Source organism: Mastigoproctus giganteus, chromosome 13 (genome assembly GCF_048544385.1).
Source record: "Mastigoproctus giganteus isolate SK-2022 chromosome 13, ASM4854438v1, whole genome shotgun sequence".
NCBI lineage: Eukaryota > Metazoa > Arthropoda > Arachnida > Uropygi > Thelyphonidae > Mastigoproctus > Mastigoproctus giganteus.
In genome coordinates this window covers 65,092,608-65,111,010 of record NC_143587.1, presented here as the reverse complement: position 1 = coordinate 65,111,010, position 18,403 = coordinate 65,092,608, and the positions used below count along the sequence as shown (strand labels likewise).

Here is an 18,403-nt window from a genome sequence, read left to right as displayed (position 1 = left end):
CTGCAGCATGGAAGCCTCCTCAACAATTCATGCTGAGGGAAATGGATCATAATCTGCCACGCTGGTTCAGTGCGGGTTGGCAGATCGACCATATTTGGCAGTCAGGGGCTTGAACCCCAGTCTACTCAAAGAGTGTGTGCTACTGCACTCCCGCTCCTGACCACTCAGCTATGGACAACTTTAACATACAGGTTAGCCGAATGTTAGTTTACCAAGAAATAATGTACACGATTTAAATCTTGAAGTCAATTTTACACCCATATTACTTTAGTGAGGTGCTTCCATAGCCAGGTGGGCAGGAGCAGCAGTGCATAGCACACGCTTCTTGATTAGACTGGGATTTGAGCCCGTGACCACCAAATATGGAGGATGTGGAAAGCTCAGGGAATGACCACGGTATATCAACAGAGCAATGTGGCCTTAGTTGCTAATGCTCCCAAAAATAACAACAACAACTTTAGTGATATTGTACTATGTGATGTTCTTTAACATTTAGATGAATTGTTCAAACTGTTTTGCAGTAATTTACTTCTTGGTAAATTGCATGTCTTCACAGTAAATTGACTCGCCCTGCATATGCCAAAAAGGCATTGTGCCATTTTGACTTAGAGAGAGAGAGACCTCTCTTTAACGGACTTCCATGTAGGGAATTTTTCTATGTGGTGAACTTTTTTGATCCCCCCCCCTCCCGAGTCATTACATTGAAAATATTTTTTGTATAATGAAGAAAATTTCCATATAATGAACTGATTTTGAGAGACTTAGGTACGCATTGTTCGCACCTGTGGCCTTTAGGCAATAGAGCTGATGCCGTAGAAAGCACGAATTAAGAGATAAACAGATTAAGAATTAATCACTTTAGCTTTTAAGAGTTAAAAGGTTTTTAATTCCACAATTTAGTGGTGCCCATAAAGCCTTTACTGTCCCGAGCAATTATGCTGGTCAACTGCTGTCTACATGTCCACAGTCATTGGCAAAGATTAAAGCATATTCTCGACACGGTCATTGGCTCTGGTCAGCCTGTTTTCTGTTGTAAGTACTATATTAGAGAATTAGGAAATAGTGATTTTCCTTTATCCCAGAAATTCATCTGTTGTTTCACAGAAATGAGTCATTCACACGTTCATAAATTTTCACCTGTCTCTGTATGGTAGGTACAAGTGGTCCCTAAATCACTTTTGTTTTTGCTGCTGTGCAAATAATCCTTGAGTGTAGTGGAAAAGGTGGAAGTGCTTAATAATGTAGTTCTAAAATTTATTTCCCTGCCAGTAGTGTGTCAACCATTCTGAAAAACTGTTTTGATTCTCAAACTATTTGAGGAAACAGGACCCAGTCAGAAGTGTGCAAAATTGTCTGTATGAAGATGTAGATGAAGCTGTTTTTAAGTGGGTGAAGTTAATTTGAGACCAAAACATACCGATATCAGGGCTATTAATAAAAGAAAAGGCTATGGAGTATGCATCTTTTCTCGGGCATAAAGCATTCCAAGCCAATTTTGGTTGGATGGACAAATTTAAAAAGCGCCATGGCTTATTTGAAAAAGCTATTTCTGGTAAAAGTGGGGTTGTAATCGAAGAAGACTACCCATTGGAAAGAAATAGTTTTGAAAAAAATTGTGGAGGACTACAAGCCCAAAGACATATTCAGCATTGATGAAACAGGTCTATTTGTTAAATGTTTGCTGAACAAGACACTCACTTTTAAAGGTGATAAATGTTTAGGTGGTAAAAATAGTACCCTTTGAATGAGCCCTTTGAGATAAGCTTGGGTTATAAATTTTAGGTGCATTTATTCTTTTGACTAGGCATTTGCTGTAATCTGTCATTGCAGCTATGGTTACCTTTCCACTCTTTCAAGTGGGAAACATGATTGTAAGCACGTGCAAACTTGAAGCTGAAAGTTCAGCTGCCACCACTATAACTTTCATTTTTTTTGATTATTAGAAACATATTTTCGAAATTTCATTCGGCGTATTCAGTATACTTGTGTTACTATTTTACTCTATTTCTTAAAGTGACAGCAAAGGGAATTTGCAAGATACCTGCAGTTTTAAACAAAACTGCAGATCAATACACAGCATGTATTGATCAGTCTACCTTTCCTGAAAATGGCGAAATTTCTTTTTCGAATTTTAGAATGGCACCACAAATATTTCTAAAAGAGCAACATTTAACAGTCTCTGCTTCCAACTGTGAAGCACATTATGAAATAAGTAAACCCCTCAATTCAATACAATATATAAAAATAAAATTCACCAGTATAATTAGATAGTGTTATGGAGGTAAGTATTGCACTTTAAAACGTGGCTATTTTAGATAATCAAGTAAATGCTTGATTATCTGGAATAGCTGGGAATAGATAAATGATATATTGTCCAACAATATATCATTTATCTGAATTTATATAATAATGTACATTATAAGCTTTTATGAAATATTCTAACCAAAATATTAATTAATTTATGTATTTATACTATAATGAAATAATACAACATATAACCTTTATATGCTCAGCTCAATATCTTTGCTCATCTCAGAAGTAAATTTAGAATATGAATCATTTACTTTTTTACCTTGATGTCACAAATAGTTGGTCATTAATGTTTTTGTTAGTACATTGCAGTTCTTTACTCAAGATATGCTTAAGTTTTCGAGTGCCAATATGCTTAAGTTTCGAGTACCATTTTCAAAGGATATTGAAAATACTTTGTGATAATAAACACAAAACAGTAAGCTTTTATAACATTTATGGTGGCAACTGTTTACTAGAACTACTAATAGTCCTGTCAGCAAAATATGAGTAAACAAGAAATTCTGGGAAAGCATGAAACAAATTAACTCTAACTGATGCTGGATAGTTCTGAATGACCGATAATGTTATAATGGGAACATTGACAAGCGAAAGTTGCTTGAGCTATTATTATTTTATAATAAAGTCACTTTATATTGTATAATACATATGCATATAAAAAAAAACTAACATAATGTAACACCAAAATAGTAGATTGGGAAAATATTAATAGAGTAAAATAGGTTGCAGTTCTACACAACAATAAATTTTGTGTGCAGTCTATTGCTAGCTTTTTAATTGTTAATTTTGAGGGAGTGTTACCCACCTCTTAACCTATTACATGATTAGCACTGTGTGTATGGCCTATATTATTGTCCTCTGAGCTGGCTCTGTCATTAGTAACATGTTTAAAATTTATGGTTTATTTTATCAATTTGTATTGGCAGTTATTAGCAGATAGTTATTTTATACATTATCTTTTTTTTTTTTTTTTTTAAATTATTTATTTTTGTGTTTATACCAATTTTTTTTTTTTCTAGCGAGAAGAACAAAAAAGAAGAGAAAAACTTAAAGAATGGGAATGTTTACAACAAGGTCGACTTAGTCGTTCTAAATATCACTTAGATGAGAGTGAACAGCCATCAACTTCAAAAGACCAGAAAAATAGGGGTGAAAAATTAAGAGGAGAATATAGTCCATTAATGGGATCTGGTGGGGGTGCGTGTTACCGGCCAGCTCGTCGCGGTGGAACTGGGGGTGGTGGATGAGGTTAAATATTTGTGTACCAGGTAAACTACATTAAATTATAACAGTTTTATATTGTTAGGAACCTTGTACCCACTTTTCTTCCTTATTTGGTAAAATAAACTCAAGTAAATGGAATTGGTACTCTAATTAGCAAACCTAGTTTGCTCACTGTTACATGTGCAGAAGGAGGCTGCTGTACTAGTAACTATAATCTTTTTAGCTAATAAATATAAAGGCAAGCTAATGCCTAACATGGGTTGGTAAAGGCAGTTTTTTGTATATATGTCTAAAAGCAAACTAAGTTTACTACAAAATGTATCAATCTCATATTATGAAGCTAGTCATTAAAACTAAATTTAAATTTAGCTCTGCGTGATGAATACAAACTTTCAAATTGTAATTGTATTGTATTATTCAAGTTGCAGACTCTAATGGTTTATATTTATGTTATGCTTTTATTATTATAACTTATTTTCTTCTTAATTGTGACATCTTGAGATAGCTGTTGACTGTGGAGTGGGGTATAATTACAGTCTCAGTCAAGTAGACATTAACATTAAGACATTAAGTAGTGTTTAAGTGTGCTCAATTATGGTATGTGTTTACATACCTTTTATATACAGGATGATTCACTACCAGTGCGACAAACTTGCAGGAGGTGTAGGGGCCACAAAGACGAATCGGAATCACATAGCATTGCAGGGTCCGAAATGCCTTCATCATGCGGTAGAGGATGTTGAACGGGAGGTCGCATGAACAGCGATCCCGCTGGAAGTCAGCATTTGCGAACCGTTTCTGTTGAAGAGACCAAGTAGCAAAAGTCCTCCGAAGTGGATAATCCGCAGGCTCCAATGATTGGACGCGTTGCAGATGGTATGAACTCATTTGGTTTGTTGACAGTATCCTCCGTACGGTGGATTGGGAAATACCCAATCGTTGGCCTATCGCTTGAGTACTCGTACTCGGATTGCCTTCTGCAAGATGTAGGACATTCTCCTCATTGTCTGGCTTCCTCATCGTTCTCTCTCGATTCATGGTACCTCTTGAGAAACAACCAGTATCACGTAACCTTCTGTGCACATGTGCAAAAATCGTATGATGAGAAGCACGCATGTGCGGGAAACGTTCCTTGTACAAGCGCAGAGCGCCTCGCCCATTACAGTCCACAGCTCCATACACGAGGTGCATGTCGGCCAGTTCAACGTTTGAATACTCGTCCATCCTACTGCCTCGGGAACCAGTTCGCAAATGTTGACTTCCAGCGGGATCACTGTTCACGTGACCTCCCGTTCAATGTCCTCTACTGCATGACGAAGGCATTTCGGACCCTGCAATGCTATGTGATTCCGATTCGTCTTTGTGCCCCCTACACCTCCTGCAAGTTTGTCGCACTGGTAGTGAATCACCCTGTATATGTATATAATGTTTTAAGGCATAGCTGTCTGCTGCCTGTGTGTTTTTGTTTGCTTAGATCCAATCTGATAGGTTTCATTTTTATTTTTTTAATTGGTGACCCCAAATGTGCGAAGATATTGGAATCTGTAGTATAATGTTTAATTATGTAATGTATATGCATTATATTATTACTGTAGGATAATTATTATGTCCATATCGTGTTATAAGTGACATGTTATTGGAAATTGTAATGATTGTATATAAAAATGTATTATATCAGAGATATCCCTACAACTGATATTATATTGTAGGAAATGATATTACCCATTTAAAGTAACTTTAATATCATTAGAATTGATTAGTTGGGCTGTAGTGTTAAACTTTGTAGTGCAAGTGTAGTCATGTTTTTTGAAAGAAAGGTTTAAATCAGGGGATTTTTTATTCATTGAGATGAACTGAAAAATAATATATATGAACTTAATAAAAGTAGTCTCTGATTTACATCAGGGATATGGTCCTATGAACAGCAACATACAAGGTGTAGCAATGAAGTTCTTGCACTGGTGAAATTAAAAGAACCCAAAATGAAGGAGTTCAAAAATGGTTTTATTTTTATTCAAAGTAATCACCACCTGATTGAATGCACTTATTACATTGTTCTAAAGGTTTCTGGAAGGGTCAACGAAGGCATCCAAAGAGATGATTCAATTTGGCAGGTACATTTTTCTTTATGTCCTTAACATCCTGAAATCTTTTTCCTGTGAGAGCAGTTTTCTCCATGGAAAAGAGGAAGTCCACCAGTGCTAGATCAGGAGAGTAGGATGGATGGTTGATCAATACTGTGCCACGTTTCATCAGAAATGTCTTTGCAACAAGTGCAAATCAAAAAAATCTAATTATTATATTAGGGCCACCCATTATTTCTAATATATACTCATATGTGTATTTTGTCTGTAAATTGTGTGTGTTCTCTGATAGATATGCCTGTTTGCTGGACGAAAAAATCCCAGTTTCTGGGGAAAAACCTTGCTATCTACATCTGAGACCGACTAACTCAGCCACGGAGTGAAAAAAAAGCCCATTAAAGTTCCTTGCATCATCGATGGGATTCCAACAATTGCAGAATGGACTTGGCCATTATCATGTAACAAGAACCAGCTGCTTTTCTCTCAAAATTGCAACCTCACCTGGGATATACACTTCAGTAGCCTTTGAAGCACCTATATGTAGAACGTGCCATTGACTCTCTTCCCTTCAGGTACAAATTCCTTGTAAATCACATCTTTCTTGTTGAAAAAACATTGTCAGCATGATCTTGATCCTGCATTTCTGTAAACAAAACATTTTGCGCTTTGGTGATGATTTTGAAGTCTCCTACATGTTCTGATGCTTCGTCTCTGGGTCATACTGAAACACCCAACATTCATCTCCAATGACAATACAGTCGAGGAAATTAAGATATCTTGACAATCTGGATGAAGTTTTCGTATGATGACACTCTTCATTGCTTCTGCTCATCAGCACGCACTTCTTGATTAGACCGGGGTTTGAACCCGTGCCCACCAAATACGGAGGATGTGGAAAGGTCAGTGAATGGCCACGACATATCCCCGGAGCAATATGGTCTTAGTTGCTAATGCTCCTAAAAACCAAATAACAAACAAATAACAATTCTACTCATCTGTGAGTTGTGCTGCACAAATTTTGCAGAGACCTTTCTTTTCTTTTCATGCAAGATTTGAGGAATTGTCTCCTTATTCATATTCAACTTGTCAGCCATCATTCTGAGGATCAAACAACAATTTCCTGAACTTTTGCGACTCTGTCCTCATTTTGAGATGTTGACGAACACCCATTTCTTGGGTCATTGTAAACATCCTCACATCTGTCTTTGAACTGCTTATACCATTCGAACAAACTTGTATGACTTAACATTTCATCACCATAAATAGTTTTAAACATTTCAAATGCTTCTGTTGCAGATTTTACAAGTTTAAAGCAATATTTTATATTGCTTTAAACTTTTCATTTGTTACTCCATTGTAAAATCATGACAGTGTTAAAACTACTAATGAAACTGGTTGTTACTTGTAACTTGTCAGCTTACTGGACAATCTCTGTACTACCATCTGTTGGACAATCTCTGTACTGCCATCTGTTGGAGGAAGTTTGAACTAAAACATGACTTCCATTTATTTTGAAACTCATTGAACATAGCTGCAACAGCATCAGTCCAGAAACTTTATTGCTGCACCTTATATGTTGAATTACATAGATCAGACATGTTTTTTACATATTTATATTATAAAGGGATGTTTATAAAAGGGAGGTGCATTCCCGTAGTCAAATTTTTGGACTCTTCCACTTGATTTAAGCTTCACTTAACTGTTCATTAAAAGCAAAAAACCTTGACTGAACTCATTGCTTCATTTCTTGTTTGGTTTTTATTTAATGAGGATAGCTATCCCTTTCTTGAATAAACTGAAGGCTTTAGACACCTTTTCCCTTTGAGCTGTTTTACTTAGCGATAACTCATTTTGATGTATTTCATTTGCATCCTTCTGCAGATGAGGAAATATGTTAAGCTCAGTCAGATCCTTATTGGTCAGTTCATCATAATGTGATTCCACTGTTTTTTCCATGTACTTGTTCATTTTGTTAAAGCCAGTCTCATTTGCCAATTCCATAATCTCTAACTGAATTTTGGGAACATTTGCAAGTGTCTGGACACCATGAATGTACTCCAGCCATCTCTCTCTCTCTCTCTCTCTCTCTCTCTCTCTCTCTCTCTCTCTCTCTCTCTCTCTCATGCACACACCATTCATCATGGTTGGAATGATTTCTTTTCATGATATTACCATGTTGTCTGGGGATTTCTTAATATTGTACCTCATCCTGAACTGTTGGTCGGTCTTCACTCTCTTTCTCAGTGATCAGTTTTTGAATGGTTTGCCAGACATAACAGGCATTGAATGTTGCTGTTACTCCTTGGTCCGTCAATTACAATAAAGAGGTCATATTTATTGTCGTGGAAACAACTTTTAAGTTTTCATTCAGGTCTTCAGTGTTAACAGAATGAACAGGCATGTTGTTAAAAATAAGCAAGGCTTTGGTGTTGAGATTTTTTTTCTCTTTACTTCACGGGAAATGAGCAAAAGTTTTCATATTTAGAATGAATTTAAAATTAAAAATTACATTGTCTTGAAACAACATAACTTGGAGACCTATACATAAATTTATCATTTACCTGAGAAATAAATCGTATACAGGGCGATTCAAGAGGAACAGTAAATTTTTTTGGGAGGTTATAGTGTCAATTATTCTGAGTAAAAAAGTTCATATAAACATGCGTCCAATTCTCAATGGATACGGAGATACAGCTGTTTGAAACTGGCATGCACAAAGCCATTATGAGAGGTATTAAAGAACATTAAATGACTTATTGTTTGTATTTATTGACTTTTTGAATGATACAAAACACAAATAATTGACATTTTTACAGTTCACAATAAATGTTCGAAAATCCCACCACCAACCTCAATGCACTTTGCAGCTCTTGTGGTAATATGGTGTGTTGTTCTTCTGAGGTGGTCTTGGTATTCCTTTATGAGGGCAGCAGTATCCAAAATGTGAGTGAGCAATTTTTCTTGTATTCAGCTTTTCTTTGTATACTGCGCTTTTCATCCATCCCTACAAAAAAAATTCTAACAGAGTGAGGTGTGGAACCTTGGTGGCCAATGAACGGGACCACCACAACTGGTCCATCATTCAGGGATAGTGCGATTTAGATATTGTATCACCAGATGGGTATAATGTGCAGGAACTCCATCATGCTGAAAGTACATACCAATCTTTGTAGCCAAGGGAACATCCTCCAATAATAGTGGAAGTTTGTTTTTCAGAAATTCTAGTTAAATGGGCCCTGTAAGATGATTTAGTAACACAGGCCCAATCAACTGATTGTCGATGATATCGCACTACATTTTTACGGAGAAGCAATGTTGAAAATTTGTTTCTACAGTGGCATGTGGATTTTCATCTGATCACCTATGAGAGTTATGGGTGTTGTGGATATCGTCATGGGTGAAAGTAGCTTCATTTCTGAACAGTATTAATGGAATTAATCAGCAATTAGCATTTACCCTCCAACAAAATTCCAATCACTAGGCGTCTTCTCCTGGTTGAAGGTGTTGCAGCTGCTGTATGTGAAATGGATACAAGCCATCCTCACGTAATGTTTGCGATACTCTTGTCTGGTGAACACCGATATGCATAGAAATTCTTCATGTGCTAATAATAGGACTACGCTCTACCAACTGAAGAATGTGTTCTATTTCATCCACATTTTGTTCGTTTGCATGTTCAGAAGAAATATGAGCACTGGGCACTGTACCAGTCTCACGTAGTTTGGTGTAAACACTAGTAAACGCTCTTGAATCCGGTATTCTGTGATTAGGAAACCGTCAATGATATTCTCTACAAGCAGCAGTAGCACTTCCACCACAAAAACTGTAGACAAACACCATGTCAGCATATTCAGCATGTGTGAAGATGTGTGGCATTGTTAACAACTCTTCTAACACCAAACATCATCAGGTTATAACTGCTTCTTGGTCACATCTGATTCAGGGAGATTTGCGTGCCAGTTTCAAACAGCTGTATTGATTGAGAATTGGACACATGTTTATATGAACTTTTTTTGCTCAGAATAATCTATACTGTAACCTCCAAAAATATTTACTATTCCTCCTGAATCACCCTGTATATGTGACAAATGTAAACCCTTAATGCTTGGGTTCAGTTTATAAGTCAGAGATGTTACTAGGAGATACATTTGTACTAGTGCTACTAGCATTTTGTTGTTGTACTTTAATTATGACAATCTTATAAATCTAGCAATATTGGAACTTAGTGCTTTCTGAGTTTTTGAAAATTTTGGATTTTTAAAACTGAATATTGTAGATTAGATTACAGAAGTTTCTATGGAACAGTGAAGCACCATTCTCACTACAGTAATTATAGAATATCACTCGCCTTTGGAAAGTTTTCCAAGCATTACCTTCTATGATTCTTCAAAATGTGATTTAATTTTTGTTGATCAGTGATTATATTTGGATTTTTTTGCACAAAATAATTAAATATGAAAATACAACTATTAGTACATGACACATAATATTCTTATTTAAATGGTCATCATAATATTGTTAAATGTTGAAGAAGATAAGCAATACTAAAAATTGATGTTTTTAAAAGTCAGTGTGAAACTATTTTTTAACATGCTAGTTTTAAGCTTGGAGAGGGGAGGGGCATAACACTGCCAGCTGCACAGTAAGAGAGGGGGAAAAAAAAAGCTATATGCAGCCTTTAATTTAACAGATGTTAACTTGAAAGATAAATTGCTTGCAATGTGTCAATTGTAAATTTAAATTATACGCATCCACTGGCAACTTTGTAGCTTTCTGAAGCAGCTTGTGTCCCATTGTCAGACTTCTCTTGCTAATTTGTTTTACATTTGATTTAGTCTACCATTTGAATTAATCATGGCTCTACTATGCTTTTCATACCGATTAAGAAATACTGTTCAAGGTTTAGCACTAAACGAATGTCAGATGAACTAAGGATATTGGTGTCAGAGAAGAAAAATTAATGGGATTCATAAATTATCAGGCGACACAGAATCCTATAGTAGATATAAGCTAGTCTGTAATCAAGTTACAAAGGAATTTAGGCAAGCGAAGGCAGATTACAAGAAATCTTTGGCAAAGGATGCTAAGGAAAACAGCAAGGACTTCTATAAACTCTAGAAGGAAGGGGATGAATTAGATTGGTCCACTTGATATCGATGGTTCAACTGTTGATGATCCTGCTCAGATAGCTGACAAACTGAATGAGTATTTTGCATCTACATTCATACATGAGGAAGTCTGTAGGGAAGTGGAGGACAGAAGCTTATTAAACTCTAACAGGGAGCTTAATGATTATGTAATAAATTAGAGCAAAGTGGAAGAGAAATTGTTGAAGCTAAACGTAAGAAAGGCACTTGGGGTGGATGGGATCTATCCAGTTATATTAAAGGAGGCAGCAAAGAAGTAAGCAAACCCTTAGCCATAATTGTGAGTGCATCGATGGACTTAGGGGAGGTCCCCACGGACTGGAGATGTACAAATGATCCCCAATTCACAAAGGGAGGGGATCAAAGGGTGACACGAGTAATTACAGACCTGTTAGTTTAACTTGTTCCGTGGAAAATAATGGAGTCACTTGTTGAAGAAGCATTGCAGGATCATCTAGACAAGACTACAGTAATAATTCAGACACAGCATGGTTTTATTCAGGGAAAGTCTTGTCTGGCAAATTTGATTGGATGCTATAATGTGGTTACAAAGGAACTGGATGCAAAAAATAATTTTGATATAAGAAATAATGATAACATATATATCCAGTAAAATATCTAACTTTAATTATAAATACTTTGGAGATTTCAAGGCTGAACGTGCCTCTTTATCAACAAATAGAGTGGAAACTTTGGAGATAAAAATTGTATTAACGGACACAGAGTTGTGCATACATTTCAGCAGGACACTATGGGTCGGAGAGGAATACCTGGCTTATGAATCTTAGGTAGGCCATAAAACTGGGGTAGTTGGTAGCCTGTGGCATGAAGAAGCTACAGAGTTGGAGAAGAAATTTTCTTTGCTTTAAACCATGCATAGACAAGTTTATTAACGTATGACTTTAGATGTCCTAAGACTTTGATGGGTTAATCCATTATGGGTTCATAGACATTGGGGTCTTGTAGAAGGACCAGGGCTTTCTCTCGGTAGGCCAACCAGTCTAATATGACAGTGCGACGTCCCTTGTCAGTGGGAAGCACAATGATGGAGTTGTCCTTTCTTACAGAGGAAAGAGCGGCATGCTGTCGGTGATTAAGGCTGGAGCGGGTGGGCTGTGTGCATCGGAGGATGGAGGCCGTTTTGAAGTGGATTTCATTAGCAACTTCTTCAGGGAGGTTGGTAATGCTTGCTTCTACTCCCATAGCAAGCTGTGTGATCGGTGGATTCGACGGCGAACTTCATTCCGACAGTCAAAATTTCTGCTCCGACTCAGTGGCTTCTTCATGCCACAGGCTCTATTCTCCAGGGCTTGGAGCCACTCCAGCACAGATGAAGCTAGGTGCAACGAGATTTCCAGAGTGAGGACAGACTTGATCAATTGTGGCTATCCAACCCACATATTGGACAAGTGCTTATTACAAGCGCAGGAGCTCACAGTCCACCCGAGACCGCCATCAACTCAGGACAATGTGCCTACTGCCTACATTCCCTACCATCTGGGGACTGTTGAGCTGGATCTCGAGATTACCACATAAAATGCATGCAGCTGCCTGGTAGAAATTTATGTTCTCTAGTTTCCAACTTAATGACTCCAGTCACCCTTCTGTTACACAGCAGTGTAGTATAGTAGTAAAGATTGTGACAGCTGCTACATAGGAGAGACCTCGAGATGTCTTCAAGACTGCCTTGCAGAACACGATAGATCGATTTGCCTTGCTGAGACTGACCAGTCCGCAATCGTGGAACACTTCTGGTCGACCCACTATGACCTCAATCCCAAGTGCAACTATGAAGTGATTGACCAGTCTCAACGGCACCTCCGTAGCCAGGTGGGCAGGAGCAGCACTGCATAGCACACGCTTCTTGATTAGACTGGGGTTCGAGCCCGTGACCACTAAATTTGGAGGATGCGGAGAGGTCAGGGAATGATCACCGCATATCCTCAGAGCAGTAGCAACTAAGGTTGCTAATGCTCCTTTATCCTGCGAAAGCCAAGAGAATAGGATGCAAAATATTTAATTGTCGCTATAACACATTTGAGAACTTCTCTCCAATATTTCTTTTCATTTATTATTTGCTTTTCCAGCTCGGTATCAATATCCCCTCCAATCTTAGATCTTGCAATGAACGTACAAATGGAGACTATGTGATCGTGATTGTTCTCATATTGTGATAATTTTTTTTGAATATTTTTCCAGTCATTCATTCCTTTTGTCATTAATGAAGTTTGTTTCGAAAATAATTTACAGATATAACAATATAATAATTTGTTTGTTTCAGTGTAGACCAACCGGTCTGTTTTGATTTTTTTCTCCGCTATTGGTTGTTCTAAAGAAAGCAGTCATGTTTAATTTTCGAGTAATTGGTTTCAACCCCTCATAGCACTGAATTGTAGATGATTCTAATGAGCCATTGATTGATAGTGGTGGAACCTTAATATAATAATCTTGAATAGCATTTGTTAAATAATCTGGCCATAATGCACTATTGTTTACAAAATACTGGTTTTCATTATTATCTTCATAGACAGTTACATTTGTCTTCCCTAATTTCTGATTCAAATTCAGACCTGCTTTGTTAGATTTCACTGGATTGTTGATCATCTAGTTGAGAAGTTTCATCCCTAAAAGATGTCTTTTGAGATGAAAATGAGCATGACTGCTTCCGGGGTTCTGTTAAAAAAATTTTCTAAGGAGTTTTTCATTTGTTTTGCTGCTTTGTCTTTTTCTGCAGCTTATTTTCATTTCATACTTCCACTTAAAAGCTTATATATTTTGGACTGGACATAAAGCTTACACTGAAAGAAAATTAAATAAATAAAATAAAATGTAATCTCTTGAATTGAACTGTCAAAAGTGATAACTGTGGCATCAACTGGGTCAAGTTAAATACACTTACATTTAGAGTATTTCAAAAACCACACATCCCGAAAGTTTAAGTTGTTTACTTGAAATTCACTAAAAATTATTCGAACGCTCGTTATGTTTACACATACAGAATAAAATATTTGAAATCTATTATTGAAGTTGCCAACTTAAATCAAATAGTTCATACCAACATACAGCAGAGGCATTGATTAAGTAACTAAATCTACCTAATCACTGTGCAACTAGTGCTATCTGGTGAATCATCAGGTATATACCACACCTGGTGCACTATACACAATGATTCACCAGATAGCTCGGCGTGCAAAGATGCTTTGATTTATTGGCATGAAACATAAATTTATTTAAAATGGAAAAAGTGTATAATAAAACTGTTTTATGGGCCCTAGGCAATTGCCTAGTCCTAGGCCCTAGGACTTTATAAGTTCACAGCAAAATTTCGTGTGCACATTGTTAAAATTTCATCGTGACACAGAAAAAGAAGTATTTACTCAAAGCAGCTTTACCTTAGACTGCTGTAACAACAGATTAAAACTAAATGTATGCATGTTCAAAAGATGTCATAACCTCCCACTTACAATCTTTTAGAAACTGCTACATTTGCTGAACTTTTTTGTCAAGCCTTATAGTTATATCCTTTAATGCCTTGATATATTTGAAGTTAATTGAATTAGCATCTATCATAATAATGGTTAATATATATTCCATAGTTGTTCTGTTACTAATTTTTTCTCCCCATTTAGGTAGGGTAATAAATATCAAAATGAGTGCAAGATCACTTCACCGCCACTTTGTTACCTGGTATGCATGTCTATTTCATTGATGATGATGCAGCAGTGGCTCAGCATAACAGGAATTAAATTTTGTAAACTGAAGCCAAATATGACACTAACAGCAAAAATGGTAATGCCAGTGCTGTTAGTTGATGCATCTGTTGCAATTGATTGTACATAGGTGTGCATGGATTATGTTAATTAAATGTGCATTGTTTTTTTTATTTCTATGTATATACATTAGCTGACAAATTTTTTCATTTGTATGGGAAGGATCATTGTGAATTCTTTTGCATTGTTTATATGACCAATAAAATATGCATCATTCTGAATAAATAGGTTTTTTGTTTTGTTAAAAGTGAGGTGTAGTTTTAACTGCAGTACAAGAGTTAAATTTAATTTTTTGAACAACTGTTTTGTTCTGTGGGTAAGTTATTAATAATTTATTGAAAATGATAAGTTGAAGTAAATATAGATGACTAAATGCCTTTATTGGTAACAGCACTAGGGGTTTCACAGTAAGAAAGAATTAACAGAAAAGAAATGTTTAGAAATTTGTGAGGATGCAGAAGAATGAAAGCCACAAAAATGATACTCCCAGTACATGGTGGAAAGTTTATTGAGTATTACTCTAATGGGAAGTGAAGATATTCAGAGCTACATTGAACTGAATTTACTCCTTGAAGTTTTTTGCATTTGGCAGGATAGGCATGCCAGACTTCATAGCATTATGAAAACTGCAGATGAACCTGATATGAGATTTAAAGAAAAAAAAAAAAACTTTTAGTACTGAACAGCTTTGGAGATTTATCATAGTACTTGCCATATTCAGAATCGTATTTTATCAGTAGTCTTGTCTAAGTTCTGACAGTGAGTGTTCCATTAAAAGAAAATCAGTAGATTGCTATGGATTATACAGTCCTTTATTCATAGTTGGGGTGACCATGTCATCAACTAGGGAAAGGGGGAATACTTGAAAGCTAGGAAAAATGTTTAGTACGTAAAATGGAATGCTATTTCAATTGCAGGTATTGAAATAGGTTGGGAAAATAACATAACATTATCATATGGTTGTCTTTACTGTCTGAGATAACCCTGCACCTCCAATGACAGCCTTTGCTTACTTCAGAAACTACATTTATCCACAAGTTTTGCATTAATATTTCTATCATTTTTTTTTTATGTTTGCTGCAGCTAATGCATATAAGCATTCATTGGTGTCCCAAGTGCTGTTCTGTTATGCATATAGGCAGTCAATACACAAGTGGCATAAACACTGATTGAACTCTGGGCTGTTAGTGTCAATGATTTCTTTTTGGTGCATGTTTTTGTTTTTTACTTGTGTTGAGGTTAGTTTATGTACATAGAATACACTTTCAGTAAAATAAAAAATTTTTTTTTGAATAATGTTACTAAAATTCAAATGGCACTACACTACTATGACCAATTTCAGAGCTATTTGGCTCCAATGTCAGACAACAGGTAGCCTCAATTAGCAACCATTTTGAATGGCAAATCTAAACAAGTAGCCGAGCAGTGTGTATGGAAGAAACTTCTGACTGGATACATAAGGGCTCCTCCATAGCCAGGTGGGAAGGAGCAACAGTGCATAGCACATGCTTCTTGATTAGATTGGAGTTTGAGCCCGTCACCACCAAATACGGAGGAGATGTGGAAAGGTCAGGGAATGACCACTGCATATTCCCGGAGCAATATGGCCTTAGTTGCTAATGCTCCTAAAAAAAAAAAAAATAACAAATGGATACATAATTTTCATTATTCAGTATAATATAAACTATTACTGGACTGTGTTAGCCCAATGCAGCAATTTAGTAAAGAGAATGGCTTGTGGATGTGCAGTCATTTCTAAGGAGTATAAGCTCAAGCTCGGTCATTGGAGGGTTTCCCTTCCCCAGATAGTATAGCTAGACAATGCAAAGTAGCATTATTTTCTCAAAGAAATGTTTTTTATACAAGTTTCCTGTTAACAATGTTAAGCTATCTTTTCTTCACTAGAACTTAGATAGTGGACAGTTTCTTTGGTGTAAAGGGTACTTCTATCACAGAAACTGAGAACATTCAGCAATTCCAGTCACCCCATACATATCAAGCAAACATGGGCCATCAGGTTTGTTACTAACATTCCACATTAAGTTTGGGAAATGGTGTGCTTTAAGCATTATTATGACATTACACCCAGGGTCCTGAGCTGGATATAATCATTCTTCTCTTTCTTGGTGATCCCTTTATACTTCTCTCTCAGGGTAATAGGGAAATTTTTTTTTTTTTTTTTTTGGCCAGTGCAGCATAAGCCTCAGGCTTCCTTGCACCATATCGCTAATAATAATCATCTCAAAAATAAAGTATGGCCTAAGTATGAAAGAGTAGTGGCACAGTGATAAAAGTTTCATTTCTGTAGTTAAATGTATAACACTTCAAAGAGTAACCCACCAACTTTCATGCAGTAACTTATTTTAATTATGGGTTGCAAAGTCAACAAAGGACTAATGCCAAAGGCACCAGGATATGGTTACGATACTGGGGGATTTTTGTAAAATTTATATCATCTTCACAAAGAATTGTTAGTGCATTGGATTAGAAGAGTTGGTTGGAAAAGAAGCATCCTATATCAAGGTAATCCTTGTTGTTTTCATAATACTGGGGGAGGATGCCCCTTCCCATTCCCTGTTCAAAAGACAAGACACATTGCCAGTGTCTTGTGCATCTCATCCGAATGTTTGCACCACATAATAACAGAGGTGCTTATCGTGAAAAAGGTGTCGGCACAACAGGTCCAAAGTTGATGACAGCAGATCAAAACACAAGACTTAAGTAACATTTGCATCATTTTCAAGCAAATCCCTTTGCAAGTTTTGTGACTACTGATGAGAAGTTGGTCCTTCAATTTCAGTCAGAGACAAAAGAGCAGTCCAAACAGCCCTTCTCCTGCTTCAAAGAACTTCCCTTGGACTTAATGTCAAGCTCAGTGATTCTGCCAACACTCGAAGATGCCCAAAATTCTATTTTCATATTGTCAAGGATTTCCCATGACTTTCTTGAAATCCCAGAGACATCAAATGCCTTTTCTTTGGAAACAAGTCTCAGGGAGCAAGGTCCAAGAAGTTGAGGGAATGGAGACAACAGTCATTTGGTTCTGGGAACTGCTGGATGGGCTGTTAAGCAAGCATCTTTTCCAAAGACTATTAATAACATGTTCTGTCTCTAAAGCTGTTTTATCAAACTTCAAACAAAACTTGATACAAAATGCAAGAATTGCACTTTTCAATTTGAATTGCTCATTTCAAAAAAAAAAAAAAAAAAATCCACACACAAGCTTCTAATAAACAGATGCACTTACACGACCGTGCAACAAAAATTAGCTGGGAAAACATGCTGCATGCGACAAGTTTCCCAGCTAATTTTTTTTTTTAGGTAGCACTTTGCATAATAGGTTATATGCTAGTTGTCTTATTGCTTGTTATTTGGTGTTTAGGAGTATTAGCAACTAAGGCCATATTGCCCTGGGGATAAGCAGTAGTCATTCCCTGACCTTTCTGCATCCTCCATGTTTGGTGGGCACAGGCTCAAACCCATCTAATCAAGAAGCGTGTGCTATGCACTGCTGCTCCTGCCCACAGAGGTGCCACTAGTTGTCTTATATGATGAGAAAAAGCAAGTTTAATAAATTAATGCCCTAATTTTAATTTATTTATTAATTTATTAAATTAATAAATTAAATTTAAAATTATTATAAAATTTCTGATGTTTGTGATAGCATTTTATTACCCTTAGTTTTGTAGTTTACTCATAAATCTATTTTTTGAACTAAGACATGAGGACAGAATTTGAAGGCCATGTGATACCACAAATTATGGTACTGTGCTTTTTAGTCACTTGTAAATGTCTGACTTTGTGGCTATCCTGGAAAAAATCAACAGAATTATTATAGAAAACAATATTAATAAAGTGACAGCTATTT

The 18,403-nt window shown here is 36.4% G+C and overlaps 1 protein-coding gene across 1 annotated transcript in view; it reads left to right on the top strand.

Moving 5' to 3' along the window:
- Positions 1-14,722, top strand: part of LOC150076130 (selenoprotein S-like) — a 56,529-nt gene extending 41,807 nt beyond the window's left edge. The window contains exons 4-5 of the mRNA XM_090388205.1: positions 3,330-3,578; positions 14,395-14,722. Coding sequence (XP_090244331.1) covers positions 3,330-3,557 — 228 coding nt within the window. The 3' untranslated portion in view covers positions 3,558-3,578; positions 14,395-14,722. The remainder of the gene's footprint in view (positions 1-3,329; positions 3,579-14,394) is intronic.
- Positions 14,723-18,403: the final 3,681 nt, after the last annotated feature.